General features: G+C 43.4%; 1 protein-coding gene across 1 annotated transcript in view; it reads right to left on the minus strand.

The window, feature by feature from the left end:
• Positions 1–10026: 10026 nt before the first annotated feature.
• The window catches only part of ALG6 (ALG6 alpha-1,3-glucosyltransferase), a 36091-nt gene continuing 21492 nt past the window's right edge, over positions 10027–24625 (minus strand). The window contains exons 9-14 of the mRNA XM_049774432.1: positions 23305–23390; positions 23115–23199; positions 20324–20394; positions 12559–12627; positions 12242–12440; positions 10027–10378 (exon numbers count right to left, since the gene is read on the minus strand). Coding sequence (XP_049630389.1) covers positions 10181–10378; positions 12242–12440; positions 12559–12627; positions 20324–20394; positions 23115–23199; positions 23305–23390 — 708 coding nt within the window. The 3' untranslated portion in view covers positions 10027–10180. The remainder of the gene's footprint in view (positions 10379–12241; positions 12441–12558; positions 12628–20323; positions 20395–23114; positions 23200–23304; positions 23391–24625) is intronic.

Here is a 24625-nt window from a genome sequence, read left to right on the forward strand (position 1 = left end):
AAGGCACATTTGAGTGAATCAGATGTACTAAGTCTTTGAATGTGGAAATGTGCTCCATTGATTACACTCATAATTTTATATTAATGCATATTTCCTTCAGAACAATTTCTGTGTATTTAACAATGCAAGTAAAAATATATTTGTATGTTTGTAGCTTATAACATCTCAAAGCATTTGAGCCATAATGTTATATTAGTATTTATTACTATTACTAAAGGTTCACAGTAAGAACTACAATTATCTCAGACTTATGACATCAATATTAAGACTTTTGAAAGCTATCCAAACGTTACCTGCTCTTTCGTTTTTGTTTATTTTGGCGTTGAGGCCACAGCAGCAATGCTCAGGGCTCATTCCTGGCTGTACTACACTCAGGATCACTCCTGGCAGAGGTTGGGGGACTATATCAGCTGCTGGAGATTGAACCTGATTGAGCCACAGGCAAGACAAGCACTCTGCCTGCTGTATTGTCACCCCAGAACCCTCAATCTCACCTTTCTGGGAACTGTGCCTTTGAGTGATAAGACTCCAAATGGCACAGTTATCTCATTCTATTCTCATACATTAACCAGTTTATTCTGACCCCACTGTGTCACCTATCCTGCCAGACTCCGCTGCAGATTGTTATGCATGGGATTCATTTCTACTTTATGCTTTCTCGCCCTGGTGACCTGCTTTCCTGCACACAGTCCTGAAAGTTCCTTCCCTTGTCTTCCCTTTCCCTTGTTCTCATCTCTCATCTCTCAAGGGCAGTTTTTTCTCCACCATCCTCAGAATCTTAACCAATTTTTAGAACTTGCCTACCCCTTGCCTGGCCCAAGTTTCTTCAGGCCCTTCTCATCCCTGCTCTCTCTTGGTTTTTTGGGGCCTTTGTTACAGCTGCCGAACTGGTCTGACTGAGGGGGTGTTAAGCCTCTAAGTCATCGCAGCCCAGTACCACATGGCCTACTGCCCGCCCAGCCCTCTCATATGCCCAGGATTGCTCCACTGTTTGTGTGTCCAGTGGGGGAAGTACCCAAAACCATTGTTCTCCAGAACTTTAAAATGGCATGCGCAGGTCCTCAAGTTTAATCCCAGCGGTTGGACAGAGAAACCAAGGGGAGACCGACAGTGCTGTTGTCCATAGGTAGTACAAGATTAGCAAGAGGGAAAGGAGAGCATAGAGGCATTTATTTCAGCTGTTGTTTTGGGGGGAAGTGAGGGACATGCCCAACAGTGCATCTGACACTGTATTAGGGGTGCTTGCTCCCAGCAGTATTCCAGGGACCACGTGCTGTTGGGACTTGATCCCAGGCCCCCAGCATGCTCAGGCTATGCTTCACCTATCAAATTCTCCTCAGCTGGTTTTAGCTGATGTTAAAACATGGAATAGAGCAAGGGTCCTCAAACTAGGGTCCATGGGCCACATGCGGCCATTGAAGACATTTATCTGGCCCACCGGGTGATTTGCCATTGCTGCCTGTTTTGTTTTGCGACCAACTTGTCCCAGGCCTGTAGTACAATGTGTATGTGTGGGATGTGTGCCGTACTCCCCGACTCCCCTCCTTTCTGTCTCCTGATTCTTCTTCTCAGTCTTGAATAGGGGTCTTCAAACTACAGTCTTCGGGCCACTATTGTTCATAGTTCTTTTTTTCTTTTTGTTTTTGGGCCACAGTTGCACTCAAAAGTTACTCCTGGTTCTGCACTCAGAAATTGCCCCTGGCAGGTTCAGGGACCATATTAGATGCTGGGGACTGTATCTGGTTCAGCCACCTGCAAGTTAAATGCCCCACCTGCTGTGCTATCACTTTGGCCTCATAATTTTCTTTTAAACTATAGGCTGGCCCTCCAACAGTCTGAGGGACAGTGAACTGGCCCCGCTTAGAAAGTCTGAGATCCCCTAGAATAGAGGGACCCTTTGTCTAGAGACAATGGATGAGCCACTTGGAGCTTTGTTTATAGTTAAGAAATCGCTGGGTAATGCAGACCTCTTTTTTTTTTTTTTTTTTGCATTTTTGTTTTTTGGGTCATACCTGGCAGCGCTCAGGAGTTACTCCTGGCTCTTTGCTCAGAAATCACCCCTGGCAGTTACAGGAGACCATATGGGATGCCAGGATTCGAACCATCATCCTTCTGCATGCAAGGCAAAAGCCTTACCTCCATGCTATCTCTCCGGTCCCAATGCAGACCTTTTGGTTACAGGTTAACGCAAGCCATGTTCAGACCCTCCTTTGCAAGGTTTTAACCTTCACAAGGACAAAGGAGATGAGTCCAGTGGAGCTCAGAGGATCAAGTCTGTTAGAAGAACTGCAGAAGCTTGGGCAACCCAGGGAGGAGCAGCCTCTCTCCCACTTGGGCCCAGTGGGCCCTCCTGAGTCTGAGGAGAAAGCTAATCTCTGACATAGACCCAGGCCCTGAGTGACCACACAGCTGCCTTTGTGTGTGGCTGTGGGTTGTGACCACCCATCGGGCTTGCGTAGACAGAAATGGGAGACTGCAGTGGAAAGGCCTCAGTGTGCTGTGTCGGTCACAATGGGAACCAATTTTCTGTCACCATGGAGCACTGAGAGGAGTGGGTGCAGACACTTTCCTCCTGGGCTGAGGGGTGCAGTTGGCCGAGCACTAGGAGGAGCAGCAGCAGTGGTGTCCTGACCACTATTCTGCAGATACTGCTCTACACAGGATTTCCTTTGTGTCCTGAGGTCACCCTCTCGAGAACCAAGTGCCTCACTTTCTCAGGCTCTGACATTTGCCATAGTTTTCATAGCGACCAGTGTTTATTTTTGCTGGATCCCAAATTTGGCCTCAGACTCTTGTCACTACAGTTCTAGCAGTCGTGATCAATAATAACACCTTAGTGGGTCATGGTGTGGCCACAGACATTGAACAGGACAGGACCATCTCAGTTACATGCTAACTATTACCTTAAGGCATTTGTCTTCCCTAAACTAGCACCAATGAGGCATTGATAATTTTCGCCTGGTGAAATGACAGAAAATAACTTAGTGTGGGCTGGAGCCATAATACTACAGGTAAAGAACTTGCCCTGCATGAGTCCAACCTGGGTTTAGTCCACAGCACCCTGTGTTGTTCTCCTGAACCCACAGGAATGAACCCTGAGCACAGAGTCCTAAGCACAGAGCCTTGAGCACTGCCAGATGATGCCCAAAACAAAAATGATAAAAGAAAATGAGTACCGAGGGCCAGGGACATAGCACAGTGGGTAGGGTATTTGCCTTGCATTCAGCTGACCCGTGTTCAATCCCGGGCATTCCATATGTTCCCTGAGCCTTCCAGGAGTGAGTGAACACAGAGCCAGGTGTAAGCCCTGAGCACTGCCAGACAAAAGGAAAAAAAAAAAATAGAAAGTGCCTCCCCATATTAACTTTGAAATATATTGTGGATTAGAGCCCATACTTCAGTCCTCCCAGTTTGGGGCTCACTCCCAGAGATACACTGGAGAATCCTGCTTGCAAAGCATTGAGGATTGAGCCATTGAGCCGTCTCCGCCCTGTCCTCCCCGCATACTGGCTTTAATGAATGATCATCTTTCTTTGCTGTATGGCACAGCATGAGAGCTGACAGCTGCAGTAACCCATCAGGGCTGGGGAGTTGGCTTACAGGACTAGAGCACATGCTTTGCATGCAAGAAGCCCTTATTTGATCTCCAACACTATGTGGTTCCCCTCAAGCAGTGAACCAGGTAGGAGTAGCTATCAGGTATGGCCCAAAATCTTTTAAAAGTTTTTTTTTAAGCCAGTCTATGAGGATGTTAAGTGAATGTCGAGTGCTTAAATCTCTAGGACTCCAGATCAAGTGAGATTTGGCAAGAGTTGGTTTCAAGTTAAAAGTCTTTGGGACAAGAAGTCAGAGATAGAGCTGGAGAGGTAGCTCAAAGACTAGTTCTCATACATGAGGCCTAGGTTCTACCCCCAGGCACCATCAGCCCCCCCCCCCCCCACACACACACATTAAAAAAGGAAAGAAAAACGGGCCCAGAGATAGCACAGTGGCGTTTGCCTTGCAAGCAGCCGATCCAGGACCAGGACCAAAGGTGGTTGGTTCGAATCCCGGTGTCCCATATGGTCCCCCGTGCCTGCCAGGAGCTATTTTTGAGCAGACAGCCAGGAGTAACCCCTGAGCACTGCCGGGTGTGGCCCAACCCCCCCCCCCCAAAAAAAAAGGAAAGAAAAAAGCAGTAGAGGGGCAAGTTCTAATGGCCCCAGGAACCCAGGCCCCTGACTGCACACTACTGGAAAGGAATGTCAGGCAAAACTTTAGGGGTCTGCCTGGGGAGTATGGAAATCTTGGCCTGGGGACTCATCTTTGAACGCACCTTTGAGTGTGCCCTGCTTGCTTCAGACATTCTCTTGAAGCTCTCTGGCCACAGAACTAACCCTCTGCCACCACTAGGAGTCCCCAGAGCGACACCCTCCATAGCAGAGCTATCTGTGGTCTGGGAAGGACACACCTGGACAAGGCCTTGAAGGTGTCCACATAAAGGCCTGTTCCCACACCTGGACAAGGCCTCGAGGGTGTCCACATAAAGGCCTGTCCCCATCAGTCCTCACTATGAGTGTTCACAGTCTCCTTAAAGAGTGGGTGCTGAGGCTGTAGAGATAGCATGGAGGGAGGGAGTGTGCCTTGTATGCAGAAGGATGGTGGTTCGAATTCTGGCATCCCGAGCCTGCCAGGAGTGATTTTTGATCGTGGAGCCAGGAGTGACCCCTGAGCACTGCCGGTGTAACCCAAAAACAAACCAACAAAAAAAAGTGGGTGCTGTGTATGCCTAGGCACACTAACTGCACCCCACAAAGGAATCCACAAAATATGCAAGTGGGAGGTCATAGGCATGGAACTAAACTAACTACCAGACTTCTTGGTAAGTGGGTGTTTACATTAGTTCTTAAGCCACAGAGGAGAAGCATGTTCATTTGGAAGCTGATACTTAATGATTTAATGATCATCTCTCATATCCCACAGGCATCTACAAGAAATGCACACATGGTGAACACCAGCCTCTGCATCTGCCCGATCGTATTTAAGGGGACAGAAGAAATGTTTGTAATTAATCTGCCCAGTAAACACCAGATCAGAGCACAAGGCAGGTGCGTGTCAAGATAAGATTTCTTGCAGCTAATTTAAACTTTCTGCACACACCAGTAGATAATCTCAGTGTAAATAATACATTTCTTTTGGGCCATTTTGTGGATGCGCACATGTAGGAAAGGAGCTTCACTTGTATTGTCTCACATATTTCTTGATGTTTGTACATACTTTTCGCATTAATAATAAAAACTAATAAAGTGTTTATGAAAATGGCAGCTCTGGTAAAAATCTACTCTCTTGGGATGTTTTTATTATAGTCTAGAGTGTTCTATTCTTATAAGAAGGACTAGTTTCTGAGTTTAAATATTCATGTCTTGGGGCTAGAGCAATAGTACAGAGGTAAAGCACTGGTCTGCATCCAGTTTCCCAGGTTTGGTCCCCAGTACCACATATGGTACCCCGAACCCTGCCAGGAGTGATTCCTAAGCTCAGTCACGAGCAAGTCCTGAGCATCATCACCATCATCTTAATAGTAATAATAATATCATATCTTTTTATAAAATATTGCAATGCATTTTTCCAAACTTTAAACATGAAGTTGCTTTTTTTAAGCAAAAACTATGAAATTGAAGTAAAAAAAACCTTTCTTGTGAGGCAGTAGTTGATGTCCCTTCAAATTTTATGGTTGTTTTTTTTGTTTTGTTTTGTTTTTTTGTTTTATTTGGGCCAAACCAGGTGTGCTCAGGGCTTCTTCCAGGCTCTGAGCTCGGGGATCATAGGAAATGCGGGAAGAGGGGCTGTTGGTCAAACCTGGATCAGCTACCTGCAAGGCAAGCAAAAGTACCCTCCTCTGTACTTTCTGATTCTTAATATATTATGGGCTGGAGAGGGAGCTTTGCACGCAGAAGGCCTCGGTGGCATCCCTGCACTGCAAGAAAATGTTAAGGTAATCTGTTGGATATCGACAACTCTTGTACCACAATCCTTAGGATATTACATAAAATCTAAATGCATTAATTACTTTGTGTTCTGGCTCAGAAAACCTAAGATGTAAGCCAGAACACAGAGACTACAATAGGGAACTACAGGATTAAGATTGGTTTTGTATGTTATCCAAGTTATGCTGCTATGCTTAATACCATTAAAACGCTTACTGTGTTTGACCTCTTGATATACTAAACTTTTGCCTTTTGGGACAGCTGGGTAGGCTAAGAATCATTTCCCAGTTCTCGTTGTAGATCAGATGACTCTCACTTTATCACCCTTGGAGGCCACATGAAGGACAAAGCAGAAAGCCTCGCACACAAAACTAATGTTTATATGAGGGGTTGGGGTGTCAGGGTTGGGGATGCACGTGGCCTAGATCATCCAGGGACCAGTGCAGAAGAGGGATCAATTGAGACCTGAAACCGGGAACTCAAGCCACATTGCCATATGCCTTATCCATCTCCTCCTCTTCCTACTCAACAGAGAGGTTAGCCGCTGCCTGGTCTTTGTAAATGTTTCCGTCACTGGCTCGAGGTTTGTCATTTGGACAGAATGCTACATCGGGGAATTTCTACCCTCCCAAAGGTCTAAAGGAAAATAACTTCACTATGCCTTTCATATTTGATACATTCGAGACTTGATATGCCCTGTTCTCTTTAGGAAAGAAACCTGTTTATTGGCTGGAGAAAACCTGCACTTCTCAGTTCCCTCCCTCCAAAAGAAATTTGAAAATAACGTAGAAAAATTCATTCCATCACAGGCATAAAAGAGACTGAGAAATCTTCAATATTATGCATGAACTAAATAATAATAACCCTGAATCCTGAAGTAATCTAAGTGCTTTGGAGTAGTCTCTTTCTGTTCTTACTTGCTCTTTGAACTTGTTGGGTATTTTGGATCCTAATTCTTCCAAGTTCAAAGTAAAGTCTCCTTAAATCAGTGTCTAATAGGGAGCCAAAGTGATACTATAGCAGGCAGAATGTTTGACTTGAACATGGCCAGCCTGGATTTGATCCCTAGCACTCCATATGGTCCGACAAGCCTACCAGGAGTGATCCCTGAGCACAGAGCCAGTAGTAAGTCATGAGCACTACGGCACGTGACTCAAAAGCCAAAATAGAGGCTGGAGTAATAGTACAGCAGGCAGGACATTTGCCTTGCACACAGCCAACCTGGGTTTGATCTGGCATCTTATATAGTACACCACATACTGCCAAGAGTAATTCTTAAGCACAGAGCCAGGAGTAACCCCTGAGCATTGCCAGGTATAGCCCGAAAACACACACACACACACACACACACACACACACACACACACACACACACACACATTAATGCCAAATAGATATGAGATACTTAACCTATAAGATAATTGCTACAAGTGTCCATAAAAGCTATGATCTTAATGGATATTAAATTATCTGAACTTTTCTTTTTGGCCAAAACTCAGTGTGCTTAGGGGCTGTCCCTGCCTGGGAAGACAGCTGGGGCCATTCTAGGTGATACATCAGGGGCACATCAGGCATGAGTAATAAAAGCGGAGCTCTCCCAGTATTCGCTCCTGCCCTCTGAGCCATCTCCCTGGCCCAGAAAATAGTCTTGTTTGTAGAGCTCACCTGTAGATCCAGTGTGCATGCATAGTATGTCACGTTTATTTATATAACACTTTTATTTTCAAATAACACTGCCCTCGTCCAATTATTGGAGAAGTTAGATTTAAGTCAACATGCTGTGTTAAACATCAATATCACACCATACACACACATACACACACACAATCCTTAAAAAAATCACTGCAGGCCAGCCAAGCTGCTGACACGCAGGCCCCGGGATTACGGATGAAGGCCCTGAGCAGTGTTCGCTGATGCGGCGGCCAGTCAAGGCTGCGGCTCTGTGCCGACCTGCCCTCCAACCCTGCACATTTGCTTTGAGGAAGGAAAAAACTGTACAATGTTTGCTTCACCTAAACCCTTCCCTTTAGATTTAGAAACACACACCCTCTTCTATGGGTTTGAGGCTCTCTGAGTTTAGAAACAAATATTCTATTTGGGTGGGTTTTTTCTGAACTATTTAAAATATACCAATATACAGTCTGTTTTGATGATGTTATTATTTTTAATGAATAAAAATAAGTTGAGGCTAGAAAGATGGTACAGGGGCAAGGGTTAAGGTATTTGTTTTGCATGTGGCTAACTCTGGTTCAGTTCTTGGTACTGCTGAGCATTTCCCAAAAATGCCCCCCCAATACCCTCCTCCCAAATAGGTTAATGAGAATATAACGGCTATATTTTTGTCATAAAGACTAAAGAAAATATCTTTACACAAGAAATGACAACATGGGAGACTGGAGCGATAGTACAGTGGGTACTTGGCCTTGCACGTGGCCAGTCCAGGTTCAATTCCTGGTTTCCCATATGGTCCCCTCAGCCTGCTAGGAGTAATTCCTGAGTACCACTAGTTGTGGCCCAAAAGCCTTAACAAAAAAACCCCAATATGGATATAATACATTCTTACTTGGTAAATACCATCATAAAGATGGGCTTTAGTACAGGGTTGTACAGAATTAAGAGGACATGAATCACAGACTGAATATTGATGTTAGTGGAAAGAAACCTTGAAGCATATGACAAAAAAGAGAAGGTGAGGCTGGGTAGGGTGTTTGCCTTGCACTTGGCCAGCCCAGGTTGATCCTTGCATGTGATTCCCTGAGCCTACCAGGAGTGATTTCCGAGTGTAAAGCCAAGAGTAACTCCTGAGTACTACTGGGTATGGGCCTCCCCCCTCCAAAAAAAAACAAGAATGAAATCCCAAATATTGCTGTTCAATAGAATGATTAATCCCCCTCCCAAAAAAAAAAAAAACAAGAATGAAATCCCAAATATTGCTGTTTAATAGAATGATTAATCCTAGAAGTTAACAAGACATGTTTAAACTCCAAATAGTTTCAATTGCTTTCTCATTATAATTATTATAGTTATCCCCTGATATAAACAATGTTCTCTGGGCCTGGAGAGATAGTACAGCAGAAAGGCATTTACTTTGCAATGCAGCCAATCCATCCTCAATCCTTGGCATCCCATATGGTCCCCCAAGCACCACTGGAAATAACTTCTGAGTGAAGAGCTAGAAATAACCCTTATGCATCACTGGGTGTGGCTCTCCCAAAAATAAACAAATGATGAATTATGGAATGTAAGGAATGCTAAATTTGAATTTTAAAATTAGTGGATTTAGGGGCCGGGTAGGTGGCGCTGGAGGTAAGGTGTCTGCCTTGCAAGCGCTAGCCAAGGAAGGACCGCGGTTCGATCCCCCGGCGTCCCATATGGTCCCCCCAAGCCAGGGGCGATTTCTGAGCACATAGCCAGGAGTAACCCCTGAGAGTCAAATGGGTGTGGCCCAAAAACCAAAAAAAAAAAAAAAAAAAAAAAAATTAGTGGATTTAGGGCCAGAGAGCACAGCAGTAGGACGTTTGCCTTGCATGTGGACAACCCCAGATGGGCTCTGGTTTGATTCCTGCCATCCCATATGGTCTCTGGAGCCTGCCAGGAGCGACTTCTGAGCACAGAACCAGGAGTAATCCCTGAGCACTGCCGGGTGTGACTCCTCCCCCCAAAAATTAGTGAATTTAGGAGTCAGAGCAATCAATAGTACAGCAGGTAGGGATTTGCCTTACATGCAGCCAACCTGGCTTCAATCTCTGGTCCTGCCAGGAGTGATCTCAGAGTATATGACAGGAATAACTCCTGAGCCTTACTGCATATAGTCCCAAAATAAAAAATTAAAATAAATAAAAATTAGTGATTTTTCTTTCAAAAGAAGGGGCTAAATTCTCCCATTAATAACAATTTGCAGATTTTTTTAAAAATGGCAAAGTAAAGAAATTGAGGATTCAAGACATTTTTTGGGTTATTTTTCTACCGGAATACTTGTGATTGTTAATAAAACTCTAAGTTTTATTGACTCTATTCACCACACAATACACAGCAAGTCAAAGGCTCCACTAGGTTTTGGTCTCCATCTACATTTATTTTGTGTAGACAACAATGAGGTATCACTGTTTCCTTTAATTTCATAATCTCAAGTAGATAATTTCACATATACAAAACAAGAAGTTCACAGAATATTTTAGCACTGGTAACACTGTCCCTTTTGTTTGGGAAGACAGCTAGTTGATTTTCTTCTGGTGTCGTCCATGTTTGAAATCCCATATGATTATAATGTTAAAGTATGCCAAGAAGAACAGGAAGTGTAAGCAGGATACAAAACATACCAATACAGCAAATAAGTCGGGTAAATTCGCAGGAGGAGCCAGAGTGACGGCCATCACTGTCAATAGGACCATAGTTACTATTGAGATAGAAAACTATAAGGAAAGAAGAAAAAAACATGTCAGTGGGTTGCGGAACAGATAAGAGACTTAAACCATGTAAGATAGTAGACTTATACCCAAATGAGCAGAATAAAAGAGTTGGGGGCCAGTCTTTGGGCAAATCTCAACAGAAATTGCTTGGCTGTTTTTTTTTTTTTTTCCAGTGGAGTGTTGGGGTCATACCAAGTGTTCGGAGCTTACACCTGATTGTGCTCAGGGATCACTCATGGTGGGGCTAGGGGATCCATCTAGGGTGCCCAGGATCAAACCAGTTTAGCTGCAAAGCCTAGAGTCCATCACCCTTGAGCACAGCGGGGCGTGGGCCAAGACTCAAACAAAAGATTCTAAACTAATCCAAGATCCTACACCCACCTATGAAAAAGAAAGTCAAAGAGCAAACCCCAGAATGGGAGAAAATATTCACAAGTCATGTCTAGTAGAGAACCCACGTCAGAATGTAGAAAGAAAGAATTGCACATCTCAACAAAAATAAAAGAAAAAAAAAAACACCTAAAATTGATCAAAGAATGTGGACTGGCATTTTAACCAAGAGAAGTGCCAATAGCATCTATTGTAAAGAAATGCTCAGTGGCATCAGTAACTAAGGAAGCATCCATCAAAATCACAACGAGATGCCATTCAGAGCCACTCAGGCGGCTGGAATAAAAAGGTCAGGAAGTGGAACCCTTGTATGCGGCCCATGAGAAAATAAGAATCACGGTGCTCTTTGGAAGAGTGTGTTCACTGCAGCGGAAATCACAGCAGTCAAAACGGTGAAGAAACCCTATGTCCACCCACTGAAGCTGCATAAATGAACTGGCTTTCCGTACAGTGTCGTCTGGCAGTAGAAGTGACTGACGTAACAGGCACCAGAATAGTCACTCTTCTAATGCTTTGAGGGGAAGAAGCTTGGCTCACAAAAGAGCATGGTCATATAGATGTATAGATGACCCCTTGTTAGGGCCAAAACTGTCCCAGCAAAATTCCTCTGCAGAAGCCCAACTCCCAGCATTGCGAGAGAATCCAAGGGAATGGTCGAGTTTAAATGAGTCGGAAAGTGGACTCCTAAACTGACCGTGCCAGATTCCTTCCCAGAAAGGGAAGCGGCACAAAGATCAACATAGGCATGCACAGGAGAGGCAAGAGGGCACAAGGCAGGCAGCCTTCAGCCTTCAACTAGGAGGAGGGCTCATCAGAAACCAGCCCAGAGGGAGACTCAACTCGGGCTTCTCGCCTCTGGAATGATGAAAAAATGACTGCTGCGTGAGCCACTGTCAGAGGCATGTTGTTATGGCAACCTCAGCAGATTATTATATTCCACTCAGAGGACACATCTTGAGAGATAATGCATAGGGATGCATAGAGCTGGGGGCTGGGGTGAGGGTGCGAGGAGATGCTCACTGAGGGGTACAGCACTGCCTGTTTTAGGCTGTGTTTCTGTTTGGGGGCCACACTCAGCACTACTTAGTTTCTGCTCCTGGCTCCTATGCTCAGCCCTCTGAGCCCTTTCCCTAGACCCAAGTGAGTGGATTTTACAGGCAAATTGTTGGGAATCGTGTCTCCAGACAAAGCTATATGGGGGGGGGGGGGAGAGATTGGAATAATAGTTTTTTTTTTTTTTTTTTTTGTGGTTTTTGGGTCACACCCGGCAGTGCTCAGGGGTTATTCCTGGCTCTAGGCTCAGAAATTGCTCCTGGCAAGCACGGGGGACCATATGGGACGCCGGGATTCGAACCGATGACCACCTGCATGAAAGGCAAATGCCTTACCTCCATGCTATCTCTCTGGCCCCTGGAATAATAGTTTTAAGGAACAGCACCCCACTAAGAACCATTTCTTCAAAATGGAGCAACTAACCAAATGGCGGATAGTTCTGGAGAGACGGGTGACCCACGGTAGGTATTTCCTCACAGAGACGGAAAAGGATTTCAAGCGCAGTTCTTCTTCGGAAGCCCTTTCAAATATGGAAAAGGAGGTGGCACAGGCCATAAAGAAGGCCATCGCTGTCACCACGGAGGGCAGAAAGAGCTCATCCTTCAGCAGGAGAGGCAGCATGCTGTGAAGATATCACATGGAAGAAGGCTCGTCACTTGGGCCCACTATGTCAAGGTTTCCAGTGGGTTTCTCTAAGAACTACACTGGGAATGGCACACAGAAGATTTGGTTTGACTCACCTAAACGTTGAAACAAGTAAAAACCAAGTCGACATAAAAGGAATTTCATGTAAAACTAAGCAGACCGGCCTAAAATGATAGAAAAAAATTAAGTTTACAAAATGCAATTTCAACTTTTATTTAAAAAAAACAATACTTTTTCTAACTGATTTTTGTCTAGTTCAAACAAAATAAAAAACCCATCAACAAGCTCTCCCTGTAGACTATACTGTGTGTGTGTGTGTGCGTGTGCGTGTGCGTGTATGTAACTCTCAGTATAAAAGTATGAAATATGGGGCTGGCGAGGTGGCGCTAGAGGTAAGGTGTCTTCCTTGCAAGCGCTAGCCAAGGAAGGACCGCGGTTTGATCCCCCAGCGTCCCATATGGTCCCCTCAAGCCAGGGGCAATTTCTGAGCACTAAGCCAGGAGTAACCCCTGAGCATCAAACGGGTGTGGCCTGGAAAAAAAAAGTATGAAATATTTTGAGACAAACAGAAGGAGCCAATTCTTCAAAATAACCCTAAACATACTTTTTCTGGTATTTCATGCATGAAACTTTTTTTCTGACAGATAACAAAGAATTTGAATAAACAGAATCTGCAAGTTCAGAGAAAGAATGTACTTTCATATACTATACTATATAAAAATGAATGCCTGGGACGGTGGTTTTCAAAATATCTTTTTTTAATGATCCTCCAAGTTGAAAAAAACCAGTTATCACATATATATGATGTCATGTCACAAAGAGAACAAGAGGATCTAAAACGGGAGAGGAGTAGTAGGCCGTGGAAATTTTAAAAGCTTCTAAGAGGAAATGATTTAAAAAAGCAGGAAAAACCAAGGGGGAAGAGGTACCCTGGGAAGTCACAGTAAGGACAGGAAGTGGATGCAGGGGAGAAGAAGGCTGAGCCTTGGCCCAGAGGAGGAAGGAAGCCTTTGCCCTCCAGCACCTTTCACTTCATTCTTGCTCCACCCTGTCCATCCCACACAAGCCCCACTCACACGCTTCTTCAATTCAATCAATGCTCTGACCTTCAGTTCCAGGCCAAAGACCACAGACACCTTTGAGGTCTCATTTCTGTCATCTGCCACATCTAAATCCTCAGGGAGCTTCAGTCCATCACCTCTCCTCTTCCACTATCACTCTCCAGGCTTGTTTAAGGGGTTTCTCAACAGTTTCTACCCTACTCTTTTGGTTCTGCCCTTGCTCCTTCTGATCGAGTCCTGACCTGCGGCCAGACAGGCTGATCCTTTTCATTTCTGATGAAACCACAGGAAGTGTTTATTTTCCAATGGACAGAGAAATCCTTATAAAATGTTCGGTCTGCTGATAGGACATTTACTAAAAGCCCTATGACTGTTCCATGACTGTTCAGTATATTTTTTTCTTTCCTTTTTGGAACACACCCAGCAATGCTCAGGGGATACTCTTAGCCCTATCCTGAGGAATCACTCCTAGTGGTACAGGGGCGACCACAGGGATGCTGGAGATTGAATTTGAGATGATTTACATGTCTAAAGCATGTAAATGCCCTCCTCTCTGTACTCCATTCTGGCTGTGCATATTTCCGACAAGCAGTGAAACACTGTGCATTGCTCAGTCACCTAACTGAACAACCTTCCCTGGCTCTCCACTGTCTTTAGGACAGTCAGATATGTTGTTGTGCCCGATGATCTCATGCAGCACCATCACTTCTCTCACTTGGTCTGTGATCACCATGTGTCTACCCATCTGGGCCATCCTCCTGTCCCTGATCATTCCAGAAACGCTTCCAGATAGGCCTTGGCTCTAGCTCTTCCCTCTGTGTACCATGTACCTCCCCCTTGTGCTCACAAACTAACTTCCTTCCAATTGTGTCTCCTTAAGGAGACCTTAACATATCTAAAAGTGTAACTGTTCTTCCTCCAGTACCAACTCTGGCACTCCCTGCTTCCCTAGTTTTATTTTTTAAGCCACACCTAGCTGTGTTCAGGGTTACTCCTGGCCCTGTGCTCAGGGATTACTTTAGGTGGCACTCAGGAGATTGTATGCAGTGCTAGGGATCAAGCACTTTTAAACCCTTTTCTATCCCTCTGATCCTTTCCCTTGTTTTATTTCTCTTACATAGTCTTTGCTACCTCCTGACATGCCATTTAATTTCTTATTTTCCATGATTAGTCTGTTTTGTTCACAGATATTTCCCAAGTGCACAAAACAGTACCTGGCAATCAAGAGATATTTATCTTGGGCCGGAGCAAGAAGACAGTGGGTAGGACACTTGCCTTGCATGCAGCCAACCCAGGTTTGATCCCAAGTACCACATGTGATCCCTTAGCCTGCCAGGAGTGATCTTTTGAGCACAGAGCCAGGTGTCAGCAAGCACTGTAGTTGTGGGCCAAAAATAAACAAATCCAAACAGATACTTATTGAATGCTATGTTTAATGATTAGCTAAAACCAGATCAAGAGAAAGCTTTATTTTCCTATCTGGATTCCCTTGATATCTTTTTCTTGCCTGATTGCTATAGCAAGAACTTCCAGTACTATGTTGAAGAGGAGTGGTGAGAGCAGACAGCCTTGTCATGTACCAGAATTTAGAGGAAAGGCTTTTAGTTTTTCTACATTGAGGATATTTGCCATTGGCTTGTGGTACATGGCTTCAACTAGATTGAGAAAGGTTCCTTCCATTCCCATCTTGCTGAGAGTTTTGATCAAGAATGGGTGTTGAACCTTAGCAAATGCTTTCTCTGCGTCTATTAATATGATCATGTGAATTTTATTTTTCTTGTTGTTGATGTTGTGTATGATGTTGATAGATTTACGGATGTTAAACCAACCTTGCATTCCTGGGATGAAACCTACTTGGTCGTAGTGTATGATCTTCTTGATGATGCATTGGATCTTATTTGCCAGGATTTTGTTGAAGATCTTTGCATCGGCATTCATCAGGGATATTGGTCTGTAATTTTCTTTTTTGGCAGCGTCTCTGTCTGGTTTTGGTATGAAGGTGATGTTGGCTACATAAAAGCTGTTTGGGAGTGTTCCCGTTTTTTCAATTTCATGGAAGAGCTTGGCTAGGATTGGTAGTAGCTCCTCTTGAAAGATTTGAAAAAATTCATTCGGAAATCCATTCTGGGCCTAGGCTTTTCTTTTTGGGCAGATGTTTGATTACAGTTTCAATTTCCTCAGTAGTGATGGGGGTGTTTAGATATGCTACATCCTCCTTACTTAAATGTGGAAGATTAGGGCAAGCTCTCATTGTTTGCAGATGACATGATACTCTACTTAGAAAACCCTAAAGACTCTACCAAAAAGCTTCTAGAAACAACAGATTCATATAGCAAGGTGGCAGGTTACAAAATCAACCTACAGAAATCAATGGCCTTTTTATACACCAATAATGATAGGGAAGAGATGGAAGTCAGGAAGGCAATCCCATTCACAATAGTGCCACACAAACTCAAATATCTTGGAGTCAACTTGACCAAAGACATGAAGGACCTATACAAAGAAAACTATAAAGCCCTGCTCCAAGAAATATGACAGGACATACAGAAATGGAAACACATATTCTGCTCATGGATTGGCAGGATTAACATCATTAAAATGGCAATACTCCCCAAAGCATTATACAGATTTAATGCAATCCCCTTAAAAATATCCATGACATTCTGGGGCCGGAGAGATAGCATGGAGGTAAAGCGTTTGCCTTTCATGCAGAAGGTCATCGGTTCGAATCCTGGCGTCCCATATGGTCCCCCGTGCCTGCCAGGAGCAATTTCTGAGCATGGAGCCAGGAGTAACCCCTGAGCACTGCCGGGTGTGACCCAAAAACCACAAAAAAAAAAAAAAAAAAAAATATCCATGACATTCTTCAAAGAAGTGGATCAAACACTTATGAAGATCATCTGTTACAATAAACACCCTCAAATAGCTAAAGCACTCCTAGGGAAAAGGAAAATGGGAGGCATTACTTTCCCCAACTTTAAACTGTACTACAAAGCAATAGTTATCAAAACAGCATGGTATTGGAATAAAGACAGACCCTCAGATCAGTGGAATAGGCTTGAGTTCTCAGACATTGTCCCCCAGACATACAATTACCTAATTTTTGACAAAGGAGCAAGAAATCCTAAGTGAAGCAGGGAAAATCTCTTCAACAAGTGGTGCTGGCAGAACTGGTTAGCCACTTGCAAAAAAGCGAACATAGACCCCCAGTTAACATCATGTACAAAGGTAAAATCCAAATGGATTAAAGACCTTGATATCAGACCTGATACCATAAGGTATATAGAACAACACATCGGTAAAACACTCCATGACATTGAGACTAAAGGCATCTTCAAGGAGGAAACTGCACTTTCCAAACAAGTGGAAGCAGAGATCAACAGATGGGAATACATTAAACTGAGAAGCTTCTGCACCTCAAAAGAAATAGTGCCCAGGATACAAGAGTCACCCACCGAGTGAGAGAAACTATTCACCCAACACCCTTCAGATAAGGGGCTAATATACAAAATATACAGGGCACTGACAGAACTTTACAAGAAAAAAACATCTAATCCCATAAAAAAAAAAAAATGGGGAGAAGAAATGAACAGACACTTTGATAAAAAAGAAATACAAATGGCCAAAAGGCACATGAAAAAATGCTCCTTGTCACTAATCATCAGGGAGATGCAAATCAAAACAATGATGAGATACCACCTCACACCATAGAGATTGGCGCACATCACAAAGAATCAGAACAAGCAGTGTTGGTGGGGATGTGGAGAGAAAGGAACTCATCCACTGCTGGTGGGAATGCCGTCTAGTCCAATCTCTATGGAAAGCGATATGGAGATTCCTCCAAAATCTGGAAATTGAGCTATTCCACTCCTAGGGATATACCCTAAGAACACAAGAATACAATACAAAAACCCCTTCCTCACACCTATATTTATTGCAGCACTATTCACAATAGCCAGGCTCTGAAAACAACCAAGATGCCCTTCCACAGATGAATGGCTAAAGAAACTATGGTACATATACACAATGGAATATTATGCAGCCGTCAGGAGAGATGAAGTCATGAAATTTTCCTATACATGGATGTATATGGAATCTATCATGCTGAGTGAAATAAGTCAGAGGGAGAGAGAGAGATGCAGAATAGTCTCACTCATCTATGGGTTTTAAGAAAAATAAAAGTCATTTTTGTAACAATCCTCAGAGACAATGAGAGGAGGGCTGGAACTCACTTCATGAAGCTCACCACAAAGAGTGGTGAGTGCAGCTATAGAAATAACTACACAGAGAATTACCATAATCATGTGAATGAAAGAGAGAACTAGAAAGCCTGTCTGAAGTACAGGTGGGGGTGGGGTGGGATGGAGGGAGATTTGGGACATTGGTGGTGGGAATGTTGCACTGGTGAAGGGGGTGTTCTTTACATGACTGAAACCTAATCACAATCATTTATGTAATCAAGATGTTTAAATAAAGAAAAATGGGGAAAAAAGGAAAGCTTTAATGCTGACACGAAATATTCCATTAATATCATAGCCATATTGGGGTTAGAGTGGTAGTATAGCAGGTAGGGCATTTGCCTTGCATGCGGCCAACTCAATTTTCACTCCTGGCATCCTATATGGTTCTGAGCCTGCCATGTGATTCTTGAGCACAAAGCCAGAAGTAACCTGAGCACTGCTGGGCGTGACTCAACACCCCCCCCCCAAAAGCCATGCACTGTTAGAAATCAATATTCTTGGGGGGGGGATTTGGGGGGTCACACCCAGCAGCGCTCAGGGGTTACTCCTAGCTCTATGCTCAGAAATGGCTCCTGGCAGGCTTGGGGGACCATATGGGATGCCGGGATTCGAACCACCAACCTTCTGCATGGAAGGCAAATGCCTTACCTTCATGCTATCTCTCAGGCCTCAGAAATCAGTATTCTAAGTATTCAAGTATAAAGCCACCAGAATTCAAGTTGAATCTCAACTGGAGTCAGACTATAAGACACTGAATTTTGTGGGGGCTAGTCCCTGAACCTTATGGGTATGGCCCACAAATAACAAACAGAATTAAAAAAATGACTCACAAAGACTCCTGTAGATAACAGAGAGAACAAGACCAGAAGGGTTGAAGAGGATAGTGAGATGGTACAGTAGACAAGGCACTTGCCTTATCTCAGCTGACCTAGATTCAATCCTGGAGCATCAAAAGGTTCCTCAAGCCCTATTTGCAATGATCCCTGAGTGCAGAGTCAGGACTAAGCCCTGACTCAAAAAAACACTAGATGGATTGAGGTGGAAATAAATTAAAGCAACCATGGTAACAGTCAGTTCCTGTAAGGAAAGTCAATTTAGCAAACACTTCAGTTAGCATATAGAAAATACAGATAAAGAAAGAAGTGGGACCAGAGAGATAGCACCATGGATAGGGCATTGTTCTTACACACTGCTTACCCAGGTTCCATTCCCAACATCCATTGTGGTACCTCAAGCCTGGCAGGAGTGATTTCTCAGTGCAGAGCCAGGAGTAACACTTGAGTGATGCCAGGTGTGGCCAAAAAAATAAATTTATATTAGAAATTGAGCTCCCATATGATTCATCAATAACACTCATAGGAATATATCCCAGGAGCCCCAAAACACAATGCAGACAAAACATCTGCACTCGTGTTCATTGCAGCACTATTCATAATACCCAGAATCTGGAAAGAATCTAAGTGCCCAAGAATTAGTGGATAAAGAAACTGGTGCATCTATACAATGGAATACTATGCAGTTGTTGGGAAAAAGTGAAATTTGTTTATACATGGATGGATCTGGGAGGTATTATGCTGAGAGAAATGAGCCAGAGGAAGAGGGATAGAATGATTGCACTCATTTGTCCAATATAAAAAACAAAGTATGGTAATAATATCCAGAGACAATAGAAATGAGAGCCAGAAGGGACTAGTCCAAGGTAGGAAGCTTGCCACAAACAGTAGAGGAGTGTGGGTAGGGCAGAGAAGGGACTATTATGACAATGACCGTTAGAAATGATCACTCTGCACAAAAACTGGGTGTTGAAAGGAGATAAAGTGATATGCATGATACCCCCTTCAGTAGCAATATTGCAAACCACAGTGCCAAAAGTGGGGGAGGGAGCGAGAAAAGAAAAATGTCTGCCCCAGAGGCAGGCGGGATGAGGGGAAAGGTGGCAGAGTAACTGGGGATATTGGTGGCAGGAAATGTGCGCCAATGTGAAGGATGCTGTACATTGTATGACTGAAACTCAATCGTGAATAACTGCAATTTGTGGAAGAAAATAAAACGAACTGTGGGGGCTGGAGTATAGAGGGTAGGGCATTTGCCTTGCAGACAGCCAACCCAAATTCAGTCCCAGGCATCTTATATGGTCCCCCCCAAGCCTTTTTTCCTTCCATTTGCTTTTTGTGGTTCAGGGTGTTTTTGTGGGAGTTTTTTTTGTGGTTCAGCAGGTTCAGGGTCTGACCCACACAAAATTCAGTATTTTATTCAGTGCCAAAAGTGATTTCTGAGCGCAGAGCCAGGAGTTATCCTGAGCCACCAAGTTTCTCCCCCATACACAAAAAGCCTAACTGTATTATGTGATCAACCTTGTAACCATGGTATTTAAATAAAGTAATTTTAAAAGAGAAATTAAGTTATGAGATAATTCTAAAAATATTATTTTATGAGCAACTTTTATGCAACTAATACCTAAGTAGTTTTATTTTTATGTAGATGATTAATGTAAGTAACAAATTTATTTTAATTATGAACATAATAAAATGTGAAATACTTGAAACAGTTTTACTTACAGTGATACCAAGAGAATGGATTTTTCATGGACTTGAAAGGAAAATAAAAAGAATGATAGTGCACAGCTAACCTTGAAAGAAAAGGAGAAAGAAAGCTATAAAACCTGTAAAATATAATAGCAATTTCATTCTGAATTTGAATAAAAATAATCTCAAGTAAAAAAGTATAAAGTAGCTTCTTTCTAGAGAGAAAATATATACACAATGCTAATATGGCTTATATCATATTTAAAATAAAAATTTTATAGTGACAATAAAACTAGATTTAATCATCTAAAACAGGGGCCCAAGAGATAGTACAGCGGGTAAGGTGGTTGCCTTGCTTGCGGCCTTGCTGAGTTCAATCCCCAACATCCCTTTGGGTCCCCCAAGAACTGCCAGGAGTAGTTTCTGAGTACAGAGCCAGGAGTAACCCCTGAGCCCTGCTGGGTGTGGCCCCCAAAACAATAACAACAAAACCACACTCACTGAAGCTCAGCTATGAATAAACAAAACTACTAAATAACTCACAAATTATCATACATTCATCCTCTCTAGGAATCTCGGATGGATAATTTACATTAAAGGGACAAAATAAAGGGCCCAGAGAGATAGCACAGTGGCGTTTGCCTTGCAAGCAGCCGATCCAGAACCAAAAGTGGTTGGTTCGAATCCCGGTGTCCCATATTCCCCCCCCCCCCCCCCCCCCGTGCCTGCCAGGAGCTATTTCTGAGCAGACAGCCAGGAGTAACCCCTGAGCACCACTGGGTGTGGCCCAAAAACCAAAAAAAAAAAAAAAAAAAAAAAAAAGGACAAAATAAAAATCTAATACTGGGGGCTAGAGAAAAAAACTGATACACTGAGAGCAAGCTTGCTTTTCAGAGGCTAGAGTCTGCTCTATAATACCACAGGGACCCCTGGACATCTGTGAGAACAACCCAAACACTGGAGATGGCCCCAAAAATATTAAATAAAATTCTCAGTGGCAAAATAAATTTTACATTGTGCTTAAAATTTGCACATCAATAGAATATAGTAAATGTTTATAGAATAATTATTTACTGTGGATTTTCAGTTACAAATTACATAGATTGACTGGAGCGGAGCAATAACAGGTAGGGTGCTTTCCTTGCATGTGGCTGACCTGAGTTCAACGCTCCAGTATCCCATGTGGTCCCCAGCCCACCAGGAGTGATTCCTGAGCACAGAGCTAAGAGTAAAGGATAATAATTTAAAAATATAATAAAATTACACAGATTGGACCAGAGCAATATAGCACAGTAGTAAGGTGCTTGCCTTTCATATATCTGACCTGGGTTTGACCCATGGTATCCTATATGGTTCCCTGAGCACTACCAGGGGTGATCATTGAGTACAGAGCCAGGAATAAGCCCTGAAACAGCCAGATTTGACCGCCCATTCAAATAAAAAAATTAAATGTATCTGGAGATAGAGAAGGATTATAGCAGGTCGGGAGTTTGCTTTGCATGAAAGCAACCATGTTCATTTCCTAGCAATCCTGAGCCTCAAGGAGAGATCTCTGAAAACAGCCAGGAATAAGTCCAAGCACTGCCAGATGTGGCCCAAAAACAAATTTACCTAGACCTATGTTCTTTTATGCACCCCCCCTTAGGCTATTGTATCATACCCAGTGGTGCTCAGGGCTTATTTCTGGTTCTATACTCAGGGATCACTCCTAAAAGGTCCCAGAGGATCATATGGGATATAGCGGATCAACTCTGGGCTGGCCCCATTGCCAGGCAAATCACTACATTATACTATACTCGGGTTTACTATACTAAACCCATCGATTTCTTTTCTGAGGTCCCTACTCTCTTGATCTCCATCTATCTACATATCTAATCCATTGTTTCAGTAAAAACTTGGCTCACTCTCCTGTACAGATACCAGACCCACCCATCAGCGATCCTTATCTATACCCCCTCCTAAACACAGCACCCCTCACTCCTCTCTATCCCCCTCTACCATGGACCAGTCTCTCACTCTCTTCTCTTCTCTCTTCTGTCTCTCTCACCTACCCTCCCTCCCCCTCTCAGCCCTGTTCAACAGAACCTGTCAATGAGCCATCCTGGGTCTCTTCCACAGAGGGGCGCTGGATGGTTTGGTTGGTGTTCACAGACCCTGAAGATGCTCCTGACTGCATGAGGCCTCCGGGATGCAGACCTGACCATGGGGCAGCATCTCTCTGGCCCTTCCACTTCCTATCTCCATCCTCATGTCATAGCTGCTGCTTCTGACCTGCCCTTCTATGTATGGCCTGGTGTGTAACTGCCTTTGGGGAAAACTTGTTTTCATCCAGACAGACCCCAGATTGACTGGGAATTGTCTTCTTCACAACAGTCATAAGAAAGAGTCAGGAGGATGGGGCCGGAGGGACAGTACAGCGATATGGCACTGCCTTGCATGCAGCTGACTCAGAATCAAACCAGGCCCCAGCATCCCATATGATCCCCAAGCCTGCCAGGAGCGATTTCTGAGCACAGAGTCAGGAGTAACCCCTGAACACTGCTGGATGTGATCACAAAACAAAACAAAAAGAGTTGAAGGGAGAGGGACAGTCAAAGAATGATGGGATTTATGTTTAGAATATTTATATATAAAACAGTATGAGAATAATACCCAAAGACAACAGAAGCTAGGGCCAAGGGGACAGAGCAGGAAAGTGCAGTTAGGGTAAAGAAGGGATCAATATGACAATGAGAGTTGACAATGGACAAGAACAGCCTATTAAACACCATGTGGGAGCCCCCCCCCCAAAAAAAATAGAAGCTTTTAAAATGAAAAAACTTACCAATGTAAATCTGAACATTTCATTCACGGGCTGCATGATTAATTTTATACATGCAGGAAGCAGGCTCAAAAATGTAAGACAAATACTAGAAAATTTAAAACAGAAAACATTTCAGTCTTTGAGGGTATTTTTTTGTAGAAACATATAACTAAAACACGAATCTTTTAGCTGTAAGTAATAAAGCACTTACCTGACTATTATCTGGATATGATGTGGCAAAACCTCTTTGAACTTCAGAAAGACACTGAAGCTACACCAGACATTAGCGACCTTATCCTAAAATGACATTTATATTACACACTGGTAATAAGTGAAAAACACATTACATTTCAAAGGAAAAGTACAGTCCATAGTCTCAGAAAAATGTACTGATTCAGGGGCCGTAGCTATAGTGCAGCGGTAGGGTGTTTGCCTTGCATGCAGCCGATCCAGGAAGGACGGTGGTTCAAATCCCCGGCATCCCATAATGTCCCCCGAGCCAGGAGTAATCCCTGAGCATCACCAGGTGAAGCCAACCCCCCCCTCAAATTACTGATTCAAAAACAATAAAATTATTAATTATTGAGACAATTCATTCACAATGTGGGGTTTTTATTTTATTTGGATTTTGCTTGGTTTTTTTTTTTTTTTTTGGTTTTGACCACTCACACCTGCAGGTGCTCAAGAGTTATTCCTGTCTGTACACTCAGGAATTACTCCTGATAGGAACAGGAGAACCACAGGGGATGCTAGGGATAGAACCCAGATCTACTGTGTGCAAAGCAAATGCCCTCTCTACCATACAATCACTCCAGTTCCTCGTCCACAATTTTGTAGGTAACTTGATTAAACTTTCCAAAAACTAATAACAAACTATTGTGAATACACACATCCACAGCATTTTTCATTTTTCACCATTGGAATTTAATCTATAGGTGGTCAACATGTCATTAACCAACTGTACACTAAATAGTTCAAAAATACTTAATATTTTTCACCACGTAGAACCAGAAATGGACCTGAGACTCCGACCTGCAAAGCATGTGCTCCAGCCTCATCTTTGGAGAGACCTTTCCCCTAACACTTTTTTTTCCCTTTATTTGTAGGATACACATTTGACCTGTTTTATCACCCCTGTGAAATTATTTTGAATAACCTACAAGCCACTTGCAAGGACAAGAGTTAATGGCCAATAAGTCAAGAAGTTGGAAGGCATTCGCAGTTATGCTAGGATCACTTTCAAAAGTAAATGTGTAACGCTAGTGCTGTTCCTGAACCCCATCCTCCACGCAGCTGTCCCGAGTCACAGCGGTGTCACTTTGACACCCAGAAAGTAGCTCTCACTGTGTCCTCCCGCTCCCTCTGCAGGACCAAGAAATACACTTCAGGTTTGGAGGGCAGCAAGAGGACCGGTGGGCTAAAGGCAGCCCAGCACGACAATGTCAGACATGTATGCTTCTCTCTTTCAACATTACAACCCGAAAGAGATTTCGAGATTTCCTTAATAGAAGGCAAAGCGAATGGCCAGAAAA

This window comes from Suncus etruscus, chromosome 6, assembly GCF_024139225.1.
Source record: "Suncus etruscus isolate mSunEtr1 chromosome 6, mSunEtr1.pri.cur, whole genome shotgun sequence".
NCBI lineage: Eukaryota > Metazoa > Chordata > Mammalia > Eulipotyphla > Soricidae > Suncus > Suncus etruscus.